Source organism: Ascaphus truei, chromosome 15 (assembly GCF_040206685.1).
Source record: "Ascaphus truei isolate aAscTru1 chromosome 15, aAscTru1.hap1, whole genome shotgun sequence".
Taxonomy (NCBI): domain Eukaryota; kingdom Metazoa; phylum Chordata; class Amphibia; order Anura; family Ascaphidae; genus Ascaphus; species Ascaphus truei.
Window position 1 is genome coordinate 13,993,202 of NC_134497.1, and position 20,662 is coordinate 14,013,863.

General features: G+C 48.6%; 1 protein-coding gene across 9 annotated transcripts in view; it reads right to left on the reverse strand.

Annotated features, from left to right (window-relative positions):
• TPD52L2 (TPD52 like 2) overlaps nucleotides 1-20,662 on the reverse strand; it is a 50,732-nt gene that overhangs the window by 15,421 nt on the left and 14,649 nt on the right. For 4 of the 9 annotated variants that reach the window (XM_075571676.1, XM_075571673.1, XM_075571675.1 and 1 more), the window contains exon 1: nucleotides 9,253-9,407. The exons of 1 other annotated variant lie outside the window; for it this stretch is intronic. In XM_075571676.1, the coding sequence (XP_075427791.1) occupies nucleotides 9,253-9,271 (19 nt within the window). In that variant the 5' untranslated portion in view covers nucleotides 9,272-9,407. Of the gene's footprint in view, nucleotides 1-1,293; nucleotides 1,402-9,252; nucleotides 9,411-20,662 lie in introns of those variants that run through there. 4 more of the 9 variants (XM_075571674.1, XM_075571680.1, XM_075571678.1 and 1 more) reach the window with 4 other exon arrangements.

The following is a 20,662-nucleotide window of genomic DNA, read 5'->3' on the forward strand; positions in this document are numbered from 1 at the left end:
GTAACTGCCCTTACTGTAAAGAACCCTTTCCTTTGTTGCTAGTGAAATCTCCTTTCCTCCAACCTTAAGGGATGTCCCTGTGTCCTTTGTACTGCCTTTGGGGTGAATAATTCTTTTGAAAGCTCCTTGTATTGTCCCCGAATATATTTGTATATAGTTATCATATCCCCTCTTAGATGCTTCTTTTCTAATATAAATAAATATAATTTAGCTAGCCTCTCCACGTAAATCAGATTATCCATCCCGTTTATTAATTTGGTTGCTCTTCTCTGCACTCTCTCTAGTTCCATAATGTATTTTCTAAGGAGTGGTGCCCAAAATTGTACTCCATATTCAAGGTGTGGTCTTACTAACGCTTTGTAAAGGGGCATAATTATGTTTACTTCCCTTCCACCCGTTGCCCATTTAATGCTAGATAAGATCTTGTTTGCAGCTACTGCATGACTTTGGGCACTATTGCTAAGCCTGCTGTTTACAAGCACTCCTAAATCCTTCTCCACCAAGGATTCCCCTAATTTATCCCCATTTAATTTGTAAATTGCCTGTTTATTCGTTTCCCAAAAGCATAACCTTACACGTATCGGTATTAAACCTAACCTGTCATTTACCTGGCCAAGTTTCATGTCTCTCCAAATCATTACACAATTTAGTGGCATCAGCAAAGATGGAGACTGTGCTCTCGATGCCAACCTCAAGGTCATTAATAAACAAGTTAAAAAGCAGGGGTCCCAGTACCGATCTCTGCCCAACCTGGAAAAGTTCAATTTATGGCAACCCTCTGTTGTCTATTCTTCTACTAGTTTTCAATCCAGGTGGAAATAATATTACCTAGTCCAATTTGCTTTGTTTTGTACACTAACCTCATGTGGGACCGTATCAAAAGCCTTTGCAAAATCTAAGTAGACCACATCAACATTACCCTGGTCTAAATTCCTACTTACCTCTTCAAAGAAACTAATAAGGTTAGTTTGGCACAGCCTATCCTTCCTAAATCCATGCTCACCATTACTTATAATTTTCTTTTTTATTAGGTATTCCTGAATATTATCCAGTACTAAACTTTCATGTAGCTTCCCCACTATTGAAGTCAGGCTTACAGGTCTGTAATTCCATGGTTGTGATCTCTCTCTTTTTTTACATATAGGCACCATGTCTGCTTTACGCCAAATCTTGTGGTACTGAGCCTGTGGAAATTGAGTCCTTGAATATTAAATGTAATGGTTTGGCTATTACTGAGCTTAACTCCTTGAGAACTCTTGGATGTATGCCATCGGGGCCAGGTGCCTTATTTACTTTAATTTCATCAAGTCGCATATGAACTTCTTCCTCAGTTAGCCAATTGTTCATTAATATAGAGGTTGTGGCTTCCTCCTTCGGCACTACTATTCAATCGATTCTTCCCTGGTAAATACAGAGGCAAAGAATGTTTAATACCTCTGCTTTATCCTTATCGCCAATAATCTGCCTGCCCATCTCACACTGAAAGGGTCCTATATTTTCGTTTCTGATTTTTTTGTTATTAAGGTACTTGAACTTTCTAGGTTTCATCTTACTTTTTATTGCAATTCTTTTTTCATTATCCATTTTTTCTAATTTGATTGCCCTTTGGCAACTTTTGTTACATTGTTTATAAGTCTGATACGATGCCTCAGTCCCTTCTGACTTTAAGAATCTAAACGCCTTCCTCTTCTTGTCCATTTCCTCCCCTACCTGTTTATTTAGCCACATTGGTTTAGACTTGTTTCTTTTATAGTTATTAATGAGACCATGTTATGATCACTGTTAACAAATATTCAAGTCCTGGAACATTTGGGTATTACTTCTACATTGTTTGATATTACCAAATCCAGTATTGTCCCTCTCCTGGTTGGTTCCTCACTAATTTGGGTCATGTAATTGTCTATAAGCACCCCAAAAAACCTGTTTCCTTTAGTTGTAATGCTAATCTCATTGCCCCAGTCTATGTCTGGATAATTAAAATCCCCCATTATGCACACATGACATGGTTTTGATGCCTTCGCCATTTGCAAAAGTATCTTGTCTTCCTTAATCTTACAGATATTTGGTCGTTTATACCAGGGGGGCACAAACTTTTTCCCTGCACCCCCCTGCCGGCAGTTCCCATCTCTCCACGCCCCCCCTCCCCTCCCCCGGTGCTTACCTCGGCTTCGGCGTCATAACGTCACGTTGTCCCATGACCATGCGACGTCATTTGCCACCGCGTTGCCATTGGCGACGCGTCTAAGAAGCCGCCGGAGCCAAGGTAAGTGAGGTTTACAGAGGCCTTCGCCGCTCCCCCTGCACTTAATTTAAGTGCCTTCAGGAAGCGCGCCCCCCGCAGTCAGTCTCACTCACCCCCAATTTGCGCACCGCTGGACTTTCTACCATATACCGCCACTGCTAATTTCTATCCACAAGGTCTCTACATTTTCATCATTCCCTTCATAAACATCGTCCCTTATAATAGGCTTTAGATCTGGTTTAACATAAGCATACTAAACCTTTTCTATTTGCTCAATCATTCCGAAAAAGGGAATAACCCTATAAATGAACTGCCCAGTCATGAGCTTCATCCCACCAGGTTTCAGTAATGCCTATGATATCATCATATGATATCATACTGCTCCCTTGTAGCTATTAATTCAAGCTCCCCCATTTTATCTGTTAGGCTTCTTGCATTAGCAAGCATGCACTTCAGTTTTTTTTCAGCCTGTACTATTATCTTATCTGCTCCTGCAGTATTATCTGTATTTAATGTTTGTCTCCCTGCTTGCCAAACTCCCACTTGCCCCAATTATACCTCCAGGACCCATTGCTAGATCCCCATCCATATTTAGTTTATCTGTTTCTTGTCCCTCCCCCCTCCATCCTAGTTTAAAAGTCACCTCCAACCTTTTTAACATTCCCTCTCACCTCCCCCCCCCCTTTCCCCAGCACATAAGATCCCGCTTCATTGAGGTGTAATCCATCCCTACCATAAAGATAGCACCTCTCAGAAAAGGAGTCCCCAGTACTCTAAAAACCCCAAACCCTCCTTCCTACACCACTTTCTTAGCCACCCCATTAACCTCCCTAATCTCTGACTGTCTCCCATGGGTAGCGCATGGCACTGGTGGTATTTTAGAAAATACTACCTTGGAGGTCCTTTCCTTAACCTTGCAGCCTAGATCCCCTGAAATAATTTTTAGGACCCTCCATCTTTCTCTAACTTGGTCATTAGTGCCAACGTGTACCAAGACCACCAGGTCAGTCCGAGCCCCTCCCAACAATTTGTCTACCGATCCACAATGTGCTGAACTCTAGCCCCTGGGAGACAACAAACTGTTCGGTTCATGCGATCTCATGGCAACAGATTGCCCCATCTACCTTCTAATAACGTTGTCCCCTACCACCACAATCTTTCTTGGTCTCTGAGTATCCCGAGTCTCCTCTGTGCTGGAGGAACTATTCCCCTGGCTGCTAGAGGAATCAGTCTCCCCCAGCCTTGCCATTTCTGCCCTGACACTCCCAATATCTTCACTCAATATGGCAAATCTATTGGGATGGGTCAGCTCAGAACTGGCCTTCCTCTTCCCCCTGCGAACTGTTATCCAACTACCTACCTGCTCCCTACTCACAGCTCCACCATCTGCACCACTAGTCCCAGCCAGGGCCTGCTCAGTGAGCACTAAACTCCTTTCAAGATTGTCAATGTCCCTCAATATTGCAAGTATTCCCTTTAGATCAGCAATCTGAGACTTCAAAGAGACCCCCCGCTCACACTTCCCCACAGCGGTACGCTCCCTGGAACAGCTGCTCCAAGTGCACATACATGTGGCAAGATGTGCATCGAGGGGCATTCTCAATCCTGCTCGTTGTTGCAACTATGGAGTTATAAGTACTAACAATTAACTGCACTTCACACCTTCCTTGTTCCAACGCCTTCTGGTTCTAAGAATCCTCCATGCTGCACGGAGTAGAGTACCCGACGCACTTCACAGATTCCCCGACCACATTCCCATTCTGCGGCGCAAGGGAGTCCGTGTTCCACATTTATTTTTCATGCGCCACACTTAATACAACCAGCACTTATAATAGTAAGTATATCATACATAAGCACCAAGTAGGCACTCCACTAAATCAGCATACATAAATACTAAATGACTTTATATTCCATATAGCGTTTTTCTCCCAATGGGACTCAAAGTGCTTCACCGTTACAGTATAGCGCGTGATATACAAAGACCTTCCCTGCCCCGTGGAGCTTACAATGTATGTTTTGGTGCCTGAGGCACAGGGAGATAGTGACTTGCGCACGGTCACACGGAGCAGACACCGGGAATTGTTTACAGAGTCAGTGTCTTTACTCACCGAGGCGCTCCTTCTCCCTAATGGCATGTGCACGTATCATTAAGCCAAATCACAAGGTATACTCCCCCTGACACAATGACCGGAGGGAACATGCAGCACACAAGATATGGGGATGAAAAGAAGTGTATTGTAATCTAAGAGTGAATGCAACATTTTAAAGCGCTATCAGATCTAACACATACACTTCTTCCCATCACCACATCCCGTCTGCGGTCTCTGTCCTCCGGCATGGTGTCGGGTGAAGAGACAGACACACAAAATTATTTTGATTCAATAGATGGATGTCCCGTTCCCAATGCGGGACCTCGTGTTCTTGAGAAAGGATCGGAATGTCGATCTATGGAATAAATATCATTTTGCATTATTCACAGTTCCTGCTTTTTCCATCTTTGTATATTATATTCACAGTACATTCAAGGCAAGCGCTCGTCCGGCCTTCCTGCCTCCCCTACAAACTATCCTAAACGCTGCTGCTAGAATCACTTTACTCTCTCCTAAATCTGTCTCAGCGTCTCCCCTGCTGAAATCCATCTCCTGGTTTCCTATCAAATGCTGTATTACTTACAAAATTCTCCTCTCTTAAGGCTATAGCCTCCTCTGCCCCTCCTTACATCTCAGCCCTAATTTCTCACGATACACCTGCCTTATTCTTGCATTCTGCTCAATGATATCTTCTGTCTACCCTTTCTTGTGTCTAAAGCCTTCTCCCACCTAAAACCTCTCTCCCTCACTTCCCCGCACCCGTGGAATGCCCTTCCCCTCAATATCCGACTGACACGCTCTTTATCCACCTTTAAGAATAATCTAAACCACACACGTCTTTAACAAAGCATATGGGTAGCTCAGGTGGCTGATACTAAACATCTCATATGCACTGACCTTGGCCTCTTGCAGACGCACTTCCCAGAACACCTTCCTACTGCCGCAGCAAGTTCTCCCCTACTTTCCACTTAGATTGTAAGCTCTGCGGGGCAGGGTCAACTTTTTCCTAGTGTTTTCGTGCCTGAAGCGCGTATTCCCACTGTGTTATATTATGTCCCATGTATTATTTCTGCGAAGCGCTATGTACATAGATGGTGCTGTATAGATATACACACACATTTTTATAACACTGATAGAAACCACACGGCCTGCAGGACAGAGCAGCCACAAGCGAATCTCCAGTAAGCAGGGTCCCCGGCTGTCCGGTCGGTGACAGGCCTCCCTCCTCATGGTGCGCATGGCAGGGAGCAGAGACGTCCCCGTTAAGACACGGGAAGGGCAGGAGGGGTCAGGGCAGACACCCTTTGTGATTACAATAAGCAGACAGCGTGCCTGATTGATGTGCTAACACGCTGTAGGACTTGCCCTGGCATAATGGCAGCCATGAACCCTTTGAGTGCCCAAGGGATCGGCAGGGCACCTCAGCACATGTACAGCAGGAGAGGGGACTTCTGGGAAGGAAGAGGTTACCGGTAGTGTCACTAGCAAGGGCGGTACTGACGGCGCGATGCTCGGCGGGTATCTGCCGGGGAAGAGATTAAGGAAGCGATACCCTGCAGGGAAGCAGTTACTGATGGGCACTCCCAGAGTCGGACTTTCCCAGCCGTTTCGGCCTCAGAGCCCCACAAAAGGAGCAGCATCTTCCTGTACGACCTCGATTCCAACGGGTCCGCCGTTTACATCACAATGTGCCGCTTTCTCTCTTTGTATACATAATGCCAGGGGCGGCCAACTCCAGTCGTCAAGGGCCACCGACAGCTCAGGTTTTCAGGATATCCCTGCTTCAGCACAGGTGGCTCAGTCGAAGACTGCCAGGAAGACTTTCGGGGATATCCTGAAAACCTGACCTGTTGGTGGCCCTTGAGGACTGGAGTTGGCCACCCCTGCAGAATGCTATAAAATGATATGTTCAGTACAGCGACACGTAAACCATTCATCAAATGTATGTTTAAAATGTTGTTCGTGTGGTCCGTGTTCAGAGGACTCCGGGTCATGTATGTATATTTTTAATTATGTAGCGCCATCCATTTACACGGCACTTTACAGCAGTATCACACGTGTCGGACTAGGAATAAGCTCTTCACACATAAAAGTAACATTAGGAAACGAGTCCCTGCCCCGAAGAGCTTACAATCTAAGTGGTAAAACTAAAGCGGTCTCACATTTTAACCTGGTCTGTAACTGTTACGTACGCCTATAACATATATTATCTCTAACTGTGCATGCAGTGTCTTATATATAATGTATAACCCTGCTCACTTAATGTAACTATGTATTTATCATCATAACTCTGTGCCCAGGATATACTTGAATACGAGAGGTAACTCTAACTGTATTACTTCCTGGTAACACACGTTATAAATAAATAAGTAGGTAGGATGTAGAGACAGTAGGAGGGTGTTCTGGCAAGTGTGTCTGCAACAGGCCACGGTCAGTGCATATGAGGTGCATATTATCAGCGAGCTGAGCTACCCATATGCTTCATTAAAAGTGTGTTTTAAGATGGGCTTTGAAGGTGGAGAGAGAGGATGACAGTTGGACATTATTTATTTATGATACTTTATGTGATAACATTTTCAGCTGATGTTATATTACTGTATTATATGTGAAACAAAGAAACAATTACAAAAAATAAAAAAAAAGTGCGTTACCTGCTTTCCACTGTATTGAATAGCAGCCAACATATCTAATTATTTTCAAAACTAGACTGGGTTAGGCCTAGGGGCAGGGATGCTCTTGTATGTTTGACAGACTGATTGTATTTTAATTCCCTGTATTTTTATATCTATTTTGTAACACTGCTAGTGATATACGAAGACACACACACAAGACACACACACAAGACACACACACAAGACACACACACAAGACACACACACACACAGAGACACACACACAGAGACACACACAATGCCCTCCTGGTGCCTGTGTTGCAGTGCTGACTGACCTGTCCTGTAAGTAGGATAGGGGTTGTGCTGTTGCGGGTGAATCAGCATTGCGCCACTAATTCTAGCGGGGGAAGAGCAGGGGGTGGGGGGAATAGTGTTCCGTGACTATGCCCACCCATGCTCATTTCTCCCAGTGCAGGAGAGGAGGAGTTTGCGTGCGCGTCACAGATAGTATGTGTGTCTGTGATACACAACTGCCGACGTGGGCTTTGTTGTTTTAAATCAAACTGGCTCCAAAAATTAGGGCTGTCTGCTGAAATCTTTATATTTTTGTGAAGAAGGGCTCAATGAGTAAAGACACGGACTCTGGCACGGAGTTTGAAGCAGGGGAGCCTGGGAGAAGGAGCGGCTCCGTGAGTAAAGACACGGACTCTGGCACGGAGTTTGAAGCAGGGGAGCCTGGGAGAAGGAGCGGCTCCGTGAGTAAAGACACGGACTCTGGCAGGGGAGCCGGGTTCAATTCCCGATGTCGGCACCTTGGGCAAGTCACTTTATCTCCCTGTGCCTCAGGCACCTAAAACATAGATTGTAAGCTCCACGGGGCAGGGACCCGTGCCTGCAAAATGTCTCTGTAAAGCGCTACGTAAAACTAGCAGCGCTATACAAGAAGAAAATTATTATTATTATTGTTCACTCATGCCTTAAAGTAATTAAATAAATAAAAACATTTTGTGAACATCTGCAATCAGTATATAATCACATTTTGTATAACTCCCTGGGACACGGTCAGTGAGCTAATGACTTTTTGTAACAAGCTTCTTCGATAGTAAAATGTTTTAGCACAGGTGTTTTCAACCTAATAAGAACGGTGTCACCCGTTAAACACGCAAAGTGGAAAATGGTCTGATAGTGGTAGTGACGCACAGCCTGCTACATCTCAGAATAACGTGTGCCGTGTAACTCCTCACATCACACGCTGCAATAAGGCCGCCATTTACGTAAGCTTTGCTCCATAAATTGCCTTTGTTTTTGGACTCTAAACATATTCTATTGCCACCAAAAATGTATCTTTAAATGCAATGGGGCGACACCCCCAACCCACCGGCCGACCTCCACGTTACAGGCGGTCGGCCCAGGCACTGTGACGGTCACCAGCCCGTGCACACGACAGAGGTATACACACACACAAACACACACTAAAAGTGGTGTTATACCAGCTGATCATTATCAGTCTCCAGGATGCTGGAGCTGAAGATTCCGAGGGGGGTAGGAATAGCTCACACACATACAATGCCACGGGGCAACAACCCCCCTTGCCGACGGGACGCCAGGGGGGGCAACAACCCCCCTTGCCGACGGGACGCAAGGGGGGAAACAACCCCCCTTGCCGACGGGACGCAAAAGGGGCAACAACCCCCCTTGCCGACGGGACGCCACGGGGCAACAACCCCCCTTACCGACACTACGCCACGGGGCAACAACCCCCCTTGCCGACACTACGCCACGGGGCAACAAACCCCCCTCCTCCCCCGCGACACAACCCACCCCCTCCCCCGCGACACTACGCCACGGGGCAACAACCCCCCTCCTCCCCCGCGACAACCCACCCCCTCCCCTCCCCCGCAACACTACGCCATCACCCACCCCCTCCCCCGCAACACTACGCCACCACCCACCCCCTCCCCCGCAAAACTACGCCACCACCCACACCCTCCCCCGCAACACTACGCCACTGGGCAACAAATCCCTCCCCCGCGACACTACCCAACACCCCCCCCCTCCCCCGAAACACTACGCCTCAGGGCAACAACCCTCCCAACCTGCAGACACTACGCCTCTATGGAAAGGGTCTCCTTAAAAAAAAAAAAACATGATAATGAACTAAATAACTTGTCATATTGGAGGTACGCTGAGGCAAACAACCCTACTGCCACGGGGCACCACCCACACATACACCATGCCACGGGGCACCCTCCCCTACCCGCAGTGACACACACTCCCGCCGCCCCCCGGGTTATTACCCCCTTCTCACCCTGCCCGCCGGGCTCCATATTTCCGGCACCGGAAGTTGTCGTTCTCGCTGGGCGGGACTTCGGTCGGACACCAGAAACTGCGCGCGATGACGTCGACGCAGCGCCATCCTGTGACGTCACCGCGCTTGGAAGCAGGAGCCAGCTCTTCCCGGTGACGTCACGTAGGCGGGCCTGGTAGGGGTGGGTCACGTGACGAGAGCGCGTCGCGGCATAAAACCCCTCCCCCCCTGGGCCTGTGATGTCCTACTGACCGATAGGGGGCGCTCCCTTCATGTCACAGGCTGCCAACCCTGACACAGTCACACTGTGTGACTGTCACCGACTGGTGCACACCGCACAGGGGACAGAGAGAGGGGGGGCAGTGACACACGGGACAGAGAGAGGAGGGGCAGTGACACACGGGACTGAGCGAGGGGGGGGGGCAGTGACACATAGGGGACAGAGAGAGGGGGGACAGTGACACATAGGGGACAGAGAGAGGGGGGACAGTGACACAGGGGATAGAGAGGCGGAGAGGGGACAGTGACACACGGGACCTGCAGTGCACATCACATAGGGGACAGAGAGAGGAGGAGAGGGGGCAGTGACACACATGAGATGCAGGGCACATCACACAGGAGGCGGAGAGGGGACAGTGACATGCAGGACCTGCAGTGCACATCACACAGGGGACAGAGGAGGAGAGGGGACAGTGACATGCAGGACCTGCAGTGCACATCACATAGGGGACAGAGAGAGGCGGAGAGGGAACAGTGACATGCAGGACCTGCAGTGCACATCACATCGGGGACAGAGAGAGGCGGAGAGGGAACAGTGACATGCAGGACCTGCAGTGCACATCACATAGGGGACAGAGAGAGGAGTAGAGGGGACAGTGACACGCAGGACCTGCAGTGCACATCACATAGGGGACAGAGAGAGGCGGAGAGGGAACAGTGACACGCAGGACCTGCAGTGCACATCACATAGGGGACAGAGAGAGGAGGAGAGGGGACAGTGACACGCGGGACCTGCAGTGCACATCACATAGGGGACAGAGAGAGGAGGAGAGGGGACAGTGACACACGGGACCTGCAGTGCACATCACATAGGGGACAGAGAGAGGCGGCGAGGGGACAGTGACACGCAGGACCTGCAGTGCACATCACATAGGGGAGAGAGGAGAGGGGACAGTGACACGCAGGACCTGCAGTGCACATCACATAGGGGACAGAGAGAGGAGGAGACGGGACAGTGACACGCAGGACCTGCAGTGCACATCACATAGGGGACAGAGAGAGGAGGAGACGGGACAGTGACATGCAGGACCTGCAGTGCACATCACATAGGGGACGGAGAGGGGACAGTGACAACGGGACCTGCAGTGCACATCACGCAGGGGACAGGGAGAGGAGAGGGGACAGTGACACACAGGACCTGCAGTGCACATCACACGGGACAGAGAGAGGAGGAGAGGGGACAGTGACATGCAGGACCTGCAGTGCACATCACACGGGACAGAGAGAGGAGGAGAGGGGACAGTGACATGCAGGACCTGCAGTGCACATCACATGGGACAGAGAGAGGAGGAGAGGGGACAGTGACATGCAGGACGTGCAGTGCACATCACACGGGGGACAGAGAGAGGAGGAGAGGGGACAATGACACACAGGACGTGCAGTGCACATCACACAGGGGACAGAGAGAGCGGAGGAGACGGGACAGTGACATATAGTGCAGTATAGGAATATATTGCCGCACCCTCAGCTCTCAGTGAGGCTGTTATGAATACACACGTGGAAACAAATGTTGCAGTGGTTTGCGCCCTATGTTATATATATATATATATATATATATATATATATATATATATATATATATATAGGTAAAGACTCTGACTCTGTGAACAATGACACTGAGTGTGCAGCAGGGGAGCCTGGTTCAATTCCCGGTGTCGGCTCCTTGTGACCTTGGGCAAGTCACTTTGTCTCCCTGTGCCTCATGCACCAAAAACATAGATTGTAAGCTCCACGGGGCAGGGACTGTGTCTAACAATCCTATGTGCTGCGTACTGCGCGCTATACTGTAATTGTGACGCGTTTTGTGTCCCATTGGGAGAAAAGCACCATATGAAATAAAGTTACTATTAGAAGTAGTGTGTGTGTGTGTGTGTGTGTGTGTGTGTGTGTGTGTGTGTGTGTGTGTGTGTGTGTGTGTGTGTGTGTATATACACACACACATATACATATACAGGGCTTTTTCTCAAGGGGAACGCCGTTTCTGTACTTTTTTAGCACAACAAACTGGAAACACAAAGCGACTTAGGTGGTTGTCTAGGGCGACACATTTTGGGGTGAGGCCAGTGATGGTGGCAGCGCGACCTGTGGGACGCCGGGAGCAGTCGCAGAGCGGAGGAGGACGTGTGCCGAGTAGGAGGGAGACGGGGTCTGCGGCAGAGGACTGCGGAGGCAGAACGGGCTCTGGCGACCTGAAAGAAAGTGACTGCTTCCTGTGCCAGAGAGGGGGCAGCCCATAGCCAGGTAAGGACCCCAATAGCCAGGTAAGGAATCTTAACGGGGGGGTGGGGGCGGGGGGGGGTGAGAGCAACAGTGAAGTGGTGAGTGGGAGAGGGGAAAAGAGGGGGCGGGTGAACTTCATGAGTAGAGGGGGGGTGAGAGAGGATGAAGGGGAGGGTGAGAGGATGAAGGGGAGGGTGAGAGGATAAAGGCGGGTGAGAGGATGAAGGGGAGGGTGAAAGAGGATGAAGGGCGTGAGGGAGGATGAAGGGGAATTGAGGGGGGAAGTGAGAGAGGAACAGCGAGGGGATGAGTGAGTGAGAAAGAGGGGGCGGGTGAAATACATGCATAGAGGGGCGTGAGAGGGGATGAAGGGGGGGGTGAGAGGATGAACGGGAATTGAAGGGCGGGGTGTGAGATAGGAACAGTGAGGGGGTGAGTGAGAAAGAGAGGGGGCTGGTGAAATATGAGTAGAGGGGGGTGAGAGGATATGAAGGGGTGAGAGAGGATGAAGGGGGGGGGTAAGAGAGGATGAAGGGGGTGAGAGAGAATGAAGGATTTGAAAGGGAGAGTGAGAGAGGAACAGTGAGGGGGTGAGAAAGATAGGGGGAGAGAGAGGGGGCAGGTGAAATACATGCGTAGAGAGTGAGTAAGAGAGGATGAAGGGGTGGATGAGAGGACGAAGGGGGGGGGTTTAGAGGATTAAGGGGGGGGTGAGAGGATGAAGGGGGGTGCAAGAGAGGATGAAGGAGTGGTGAGAGGATGAAGGGGGGTGCAAGAGAGGATGAAGGAGGGGTGAGAGAGGATGAAGGAGGGGTAAGAGAGGATGAAGGGGTGTGAGAGGGGATGAAGCGGGTGTGAGAGGGGATGAAGCGGGGGTAAGAGGGGATGAAGGGGGGTTGAGAGAGGATGAAGGGGATTTGAAAGGGGGAGTGAGAGGGGGGAGTGAGAGAGGAACAGTGAGGAGGTGAGTGAGAAAGATAGGGGAAGAGAGAGGGGGCGGGTGAAATACATGCGTAGAGAGTGAGTAAGAGGAGCGTGAGCGAGGATGAAGGGGGGTGAAAGAGGATCAAGGGGGGAGAGGGAATCAAGGGGGGAGAGAGGATGAAGGGGTGAGCATGGGGGGGAGTGAGCGAGACAGAGAGTGGAGAGGGGGGTGAGAGCGCGGAGGTCTGAAAGAGGGAGGGGGGGGGGCTCGCAGCGCTGCAGACACAGGGGGAGGGGGGGTCAGTGGAAACTAGTTCTGGGCCCCCAGGGGAAGCTGTCTGTGGCCCTAGCCACGTGGTAAATGTCCTGGAATAGTTCCACCCTCCCTGGTATATGTATGTGTGTGTATAAGTATATGGTAGAGGGTGGGGGGAGGGGAGTTATTAAGGGTGGAGGGCAGTGTGTAGGGATAAACGGCAGGCAGATGTCTCACCCAGGAGGGTGCTGCGGGGTCACAGGGGGGTGACGCAGAAGGAGATAACCCTCCTGTCAGCCCTGCGCTCCCAGTAACACGTCCCTCTCCTGCATTGTGATAAACCTTGTTATGCTTTCTACTGAGAATCTGTCCCGTCTTCCCTAAAGACTTGCGGGAGGAGTGTCAGCGCTGCACGCCGATTTCACGCACAGTGGCTCGATATCTTTATCATGTTTTATTTATATAAATAAAATATATGGGTCTGCAACCCCGCCTTTCCCCATTATCACCTAGCATACAGTGCTTCCACTGCAGCATGGGATTCTGGGAAATGACATGCAAAAGAGCACATCATGTGTCACCTTTTGCCTGAAATCCATTTTTACACGGAACCCTTATAAGATAATTCTCCCTGTTCATACAGCTTTTAAGCACAGCGTGGGATTAGATGCAAAGCCAGTCAAACCACTCACAGACAGCTGTTTCGACCTGTTGGATCTCATCAGTGTGAGGTTGGTTGTACAGGCTTTGCAATTGTCAAGCTGGGTAGGATACCATACTTAAATAATGTATGTCTTTATATATATATCATATAAAATATTACTTGTGAGCACACTCACATCTTAGACAGGTCTACAACCCTGCCTTTCCCCATTATCACCTAGCATACAGTGCTTCCACTGCAGCATGGGATTCTGGGAAATGACATGCAAAAGAGCACATCATGTGTCACCTTTTGCCTGAAATCCATTTTTACACGGAACCCTTATAAGATAATTCTCCCTGTTCATACAGCTTTTAAGCACAGCGTGGGATTAGATGCAAAGCCAGTCAAACCACTCACAGACAGCTGTTTCGACCTGTTGGATCTCATCAGTGTGAGGTTGGTTGTACAGGCTTTGCAATTTTCAAGCTGGTTAGGATACCATACTTAAATAATGTATGTCTTTATATATATATCATATAAAATATTACTTGTGAGCACACTCACATCTTAGACAGGTCTGCAACCCTGCTTTTCGCCATTATCACCTAGCATACAGTGCTTCCGCTGCAGCAAGGGATTCTCACACACACACACACACACACACACACACACACACACACACACACACACACACACTCTCTCTCTCTCTCTCTCTCTCTCTCTCTCTCTCTCTCTTGGGTGATATCACACCTTTAACCCTTAGACGACCGCAGTTCCGTTGCAGCCCCGTCGGTACTGAAGGGGTTAAAAGTGCCGTTTAATTTTGCACGCTATATTGGAGGTGCAGTGGAAGCGCTCGCCCATATAACACCGTCTGTAACCCATTAATAAAGGTCAGGGCGGGGAGCCCCAGCAGAGCCAGAATAACCAGACCGTTGTGGGTGGCTCACCCGAGGGCTCGTGGATTTTCCTAAATTGCCCACCTCTAATGCCTGTCTTTGTTCTCCGCAGGCAGGTGAGAAGAGAGAGGGGGGGGGGGGGATTTGGGAAGGTGCGGAGGGGGATGTGTGTGTTCCACTTTTTAGCTCTGCCCCACTACCTCCTGGATACCCACAGACAGAAGGGTAAAGCAAACCTTCCCCTTTTGAACTCCCTAAAATAGACCCTCACAGCTGGGGGTAGGGGGAGGTTCCTCTTCTCTCCCCCCCCCCCCCCCCCCCCCCCCCCTTCTTTACTCCTCCAATTCAGGAAGCTCTTCTCTCAACCTGTGGTAACCACTTTGCTGCCTGGGCAGGAACCTTCTGATAATCCGGAGCGAGGAAGTCACCCTACATATAAACCCAGGACTGTCTCAGCCTGTCCCTGATACTCTGCAGTAAGGAGGAGGACACCGTACATTAGATGTAAACCCCCGATTGTCTAATCTTTTCCCCGATACTCTGCAGTCAGGTCACTCTACATTACATATAAACCCAGGACTGTCTCAGCCTGTCCCTGATACTCTGCAGTCAGGTCACTCTACATTACATATAAACCCAGGACTGTCTCAGCCTGTCCCTGATACTCTGCAGTCAGGTCACTCTACATTACATATAAACCCAGGACTGTCTCAGCCTGTCCCTGATAGTCAGGAGGTCACGTTACAGTATATATACATTCAGGACTGCCTGAGCTTGCCTTAAGCATACATAGCCCCTTGGTCACTCCTCTCTGGGAACGGGAACCCTTAGGGTGAGTGTTCAGTGCGACTGAATAGGGCCTTTATTTCTGAGAGCCAAATTCCAACCCTCCTCCCAGAGGTACAAGTCCTCTGACCCCCAGCATTCCTGCCCCTTCCCCCTCCAGGTGCAGCCACCCCACACCACCCACTGCAGAACAGAACAAAGGGCACAGCCAACACCGTACCCCATGTGAAGCCCCCCTCCTCTTACTAAGAGGCTCAGACAGACCGTCCCTGCGCATTGTGCAGACATCATCGCCTTACCGCACAACTGAGGGTCGGCGCCATTTTCTTTCCCCGAATTGCCCTCATCAAAGCTGCAAAATATTCCAGTATACCCGGGAGGGTCCCCGGTTTGCAGAGAATCAGACAACAAGCCGAGATCAGCACAGAAGGAAACATTTTCTAACACATGAAGTATTACAATGACATTACTAGTGAATCCCTGGTTCAACCCCCCCTGTATATACATCCCAACCTCGTGAAGGAGAGGGGGGGGGGAGGGGACGGAGCTGTGAATGGGGGGAGGGGGAGCGCACCTGTGAACGGGGGGGGGGGTGGGGAGGAACAGACCTGTGAGCGGGGGGGGGATCACAGATGTGAAGGGGGGGCGCATTCATGTGCAGGGGGGGCCCGGCTTGCTGTGAATGGGGGAAAAACAGAGGGAGGGGAAGGGGGGAGCGGAGATAGGGGGGGAGCAGGAAAATTAAATCCCGGGCAACGCCGGGTATATCAGCTAGTATATATATATATCTGTCCCTGCGAAGCCTGCCAGGAATGTGTAGCTTTACCCACAGATTATGTGGGGGCAGGAAGTCAATTAGTCATTTGTGGGGGTTCAGAGGGCACTGGCCCTGACGTATTCTCCTGTGTCTGCCGGCCAATGAACAAATCCCCCCAAAATGTGGGAACACTCACAAGGTCTTTAAGTAAAGAAGAATAGCGATGTATTAAATGAAAAGATAAACCCTCCGGCCCACTCTTGGGCTTTTACCTTGAGCAAAATGTTGATCTTTTTATTTCATACATTGCTATTCTTCTTTAGTGAAAGACCTTGTGTGTGTGCCCACATTTTGGGGATTCAGCCCATACATGTGCCCCCCCCCCCCCACCCCTAGACTTTGCTGGATGTGCACCCCTCAGTATGGTTGGGTATCCAAGGATATTACAGCAATGAACAGACGGGTACACAGTAAGAAGTATACAAGCACAGACGGGTACACAGTAAGAAGTATACAAGCACAGACGGGTACACAGTAAGAAGTATACAAGCACAGACGGGTACACAGTAAGAAGTATACAAGCACAGACGGGTACACAGTAAGAAGTATACAAGCACAGACGGGTACACAGTAAGAAGTATACAAGCACAGAGGGGTACACAGTAAGAAGTATACAAGCACAAACGGGTACACAGTAAGAAGTTACAAGCACAGACGGGTACACAGTAAGAAGTATACAAGCACAGACGGGTACACAGTAAGAAGTATACAAGCACAGACGGGTACACAGTAAGAAGTATACAAGCACAGACGGGTACACAGTAAGAAGTATACAAGCACAGACGGGTACACAGTAAGAAGTATACAAGCACAAACGGGTACACAGTAAGAAGTATACAAGCACAGACGGGTACACGGTAAGAAATATACAAGCACAGACGGGTACACAGTAAGAAGTATACAAGCACAAACGGGTACACAGTAAGAAGTATACAAGCACAGACGGGTACACAGTAAGAAGTATACAAGCACAAACGGGTACACAGTAAGAAGTATACAAGCACAGACGGGTACACAGTAAGAAGTATACAGTACAAGCACAGACGGGTACACAGTAAGAAGTATACAGTACATGCACAGACGGGTACACAGTAAGAAGTATACAAGCACAGACGGGTACACAGTAAGAAGTATACAAGCACAGACGGGTACACAGTAAGAAGTATACAAGCACAGACGGGTACACAGTAAGAAGTATACAAGCACAGACGGGTACACAGTAAGAAGTATACAAGCACAGACGGGTACACAGTAAGAAGTATACAAGCACAGACGGGTACACAGTAAGAAGTATACAAGCACAGACGGGTACACAGTAAGAAGTATACAAGCACAGACGGGTACACAGTAAGAAGTATACAAGCACAGACGGGTACACGGTAAGAAGTGTTCAAGCACAGACGGGTACACGGTAAGAAGTATACAAGCACAGACGGGTACACAGAAGTATACAAGCACAAACGGGTACACAGTAAGAAGTATACAAGCACAGACGGGTACACAGTAAGAAGTATACAAGCACAAACGGGTACACAGTAAGAAGTATACAAGCACAGACGGGTACACAGTAAGAAGTATACAAGCACAGACGGGTACACAGTAAGAAGTATACAGTACAAGCACAGACGGGTACACAGTAAGAAGTATACAGTACATGCACAGACGGGTACACAGTAAGAAGTATACAAGCACAGACGGGTACACAGTAAGAAGTATACAAGCACAGACGGGTACACAGAAGTATACAAGCACAGACGGGTACACAGTAAGAAGTATACAAGCACAGACGGGTACACAGTAAGAAGTATACAAGCACAGACGGGTACACAGTAAGAAGTATACAAGCACAGACGGGTACACAGTAAGAAGTATACAAGCACAGACGGGTACACAGTAAGAAGTATACAAGCACAGACGGGTACACGGTAAGAAGTGTTCAAGCACAGACGGGTACACAGTAAGAAGTATACAAGCACAGACGGGTACACAGTAAGAAGTATACAAGCACAAACGGGTACACAGTAAGAAGTATACAAGCACAGACGGGTACACGGTAAGAAGTGTTCAAGCACAGACGGGTACACAGTAAGAAGTATACAAGCACAAACGGGTACACAGTAAGAAGTATACAAGCACAGACGGGTACACAGTAAGAAGTATACAAGCACAGACGGGTACACAGTAAGAAGTATACAAGCACAAACGGGTACACGGTAAGAAGTGTTCAAGCACAGACGGGTACACGGTAAGAAGTATACAAGCACAGACGGGTACACAGTAAGAAGTATACAAGCACAAACGGGTACACAGTAAGAAGTATACAAGCACAGACGGGTACACGGTAAGAAGTGTTCAAGCACAGACGGGTACACAGTAAGAAGTATACAAGCACAAACGGGTACACAGTAAGAAGTATACAAGCACAGACGGGTACACAGTAAGAAGTATACAAGCACAGACGGGTACACAGTAAGAAGTATACAAGCACAGACGGGTACACAGTAAGAAGTATACAAGCACAAACGGGTACACGGTAAGAAGTGTTCAAGCACAGACGGGTACACAGTAAGAAGTATACAAGCACAGACGGGTACACAGTAAGAAGTATACAAGCACAAACGGGTACACAGTAAGAAGTAGACAAGCACAGACGGGTACACAGTAAGAAGTATACAAGCACAGACGGGTACACAGTAAGAAGTATACAGTACAAGCACAGACGGGTACACAGTAAGAAGTATACAGTACATGCACAGACGGGTACACAGTAAGAAGTATACAAGCACAGACGGGTACACAGTAAGAAGTATACAAGCACAGACGGGTACACAGTAAGAAGTATACAAGCACAGACGGGTACACAGTAAGAAGTATACAAGCACAGACGGGTACACAGTAAGAAGTATACAAGCACAGACGGGTACACAGTAAGAAGTATACAAGCACAGACGGGTACACATTAAGAAGTATACAAGCACAGACGGGTACACAGAAGTATACAAGCACAGACGGGTACACAGTAAGAAGTATACAAGCACAGACAGGTACACAGTAAGAAGTATACAAGCACAGACGGGTACACAGTAAGAAGTATACAAGCACAAACGGGTACACAGTAAGAAGTATACAAGCACAGACGGGTACACAGTAAGAAGTATACAAGCACAGACGGGTACACAGTAAGAAGTATACAAGCACAGACGGGTACACAGTAAGAAGTATACAAGCACAGACAGGTACACAGTAAGAAGTATACAAGCACAGACGGGTACACAGTAAGAAGTATACAAGCACAAACGGGTACACAGTAAGAAGTATACAAGCACAGACGGGTACACGGTAAGAAGTGTTCAAGCACAGACGGGTACACAGTAAGAAGTATACAAGCACAAACGGGTACACAGTAAGAAGTATACAAGCACAAACGGGTACACAGTAAGAAGTATACAAGCACAGACGGGTACACAGTAAGAAGTATACAAGCACAAACGGGTACACAGTAAGAAGTATACAAGCACAGACGGGTACACAGTAAGAAGTATACAAGCACAGACGGGTACACAGTAAGAAGTATACAAGCACAGACGGGTACACAGTAAGAAGTATACAGTACATGCACAGACGGGTACACAGTAAGAAGTATACAAGCACAGACGGGTACACAGTAAGAAGTATACAAGCACAGACGGGTACACAGTAAGAAGTATACAAGCACAGACGGGTACACAGTAAGAAGTATACAAGCACAGACGGGTACACAGTAAGAAGTATACAAGCACAGACGGGTACACAGTAAGAAGTATACAAGCACAGACGGGTACACAGTAAGAAGTATACAAGCACAGACGGGTACACAGTAAGAAGTATACAAGCACAGACGGGTACACAGTAAGAAGTATACAAGCACAGACGGGTACACAGTAAGAAGTATACAAGCACAGACGGGTACACAGTAAGAAGTATACAAGCACAGACGGGTACACAGTAAGAAGTATACAAGCACAGACGGGTACACAGTAAGAAGTATACAAGCACATAGACACGCAGAGAACGCCATCAGATTCCCGAGAGATGGAGCGCGGCTTACCCTGTGACCTGTGATAATTTATTTAGCAAATAATATAATCATAAGTATTTCACATCGCGCTTTTCTCCCAATGGGACTCAAAGCGCGTCACAATTGCAGCACAGCGCGCGGGACGCAGCACATCGGAGTGTTACAGACACAGCCGCTGGCCCGTAGAGCTTACAGTCAAAGTTTTTGGTGGCACAGGGAGATAAAGTGACTTGCCCAAGGTCACAAGGAGCCGACACCGGGAATTGAAGCAGGTTCATCTCGATGTTAGCAGCCGGCGTTTTACGCACTGAGCCACTACACACACATTTTTTTTAATGTATATACATGCTCAGTGTGGCTATAAACCGCAACATCCGTGGGGCATTTAAACCACTGCTGTGCTGAGGGTAGGGGGTTGAGCTGTGGGGGCCTATAGGTGAGCTGGCTCAGTCAGCAGGCAGTGCAAATGCTGTGTTTTCGCGGGTAAGGTGCCAGCTGTCTCTGGCACGCCAGTTCCCTCACTCCT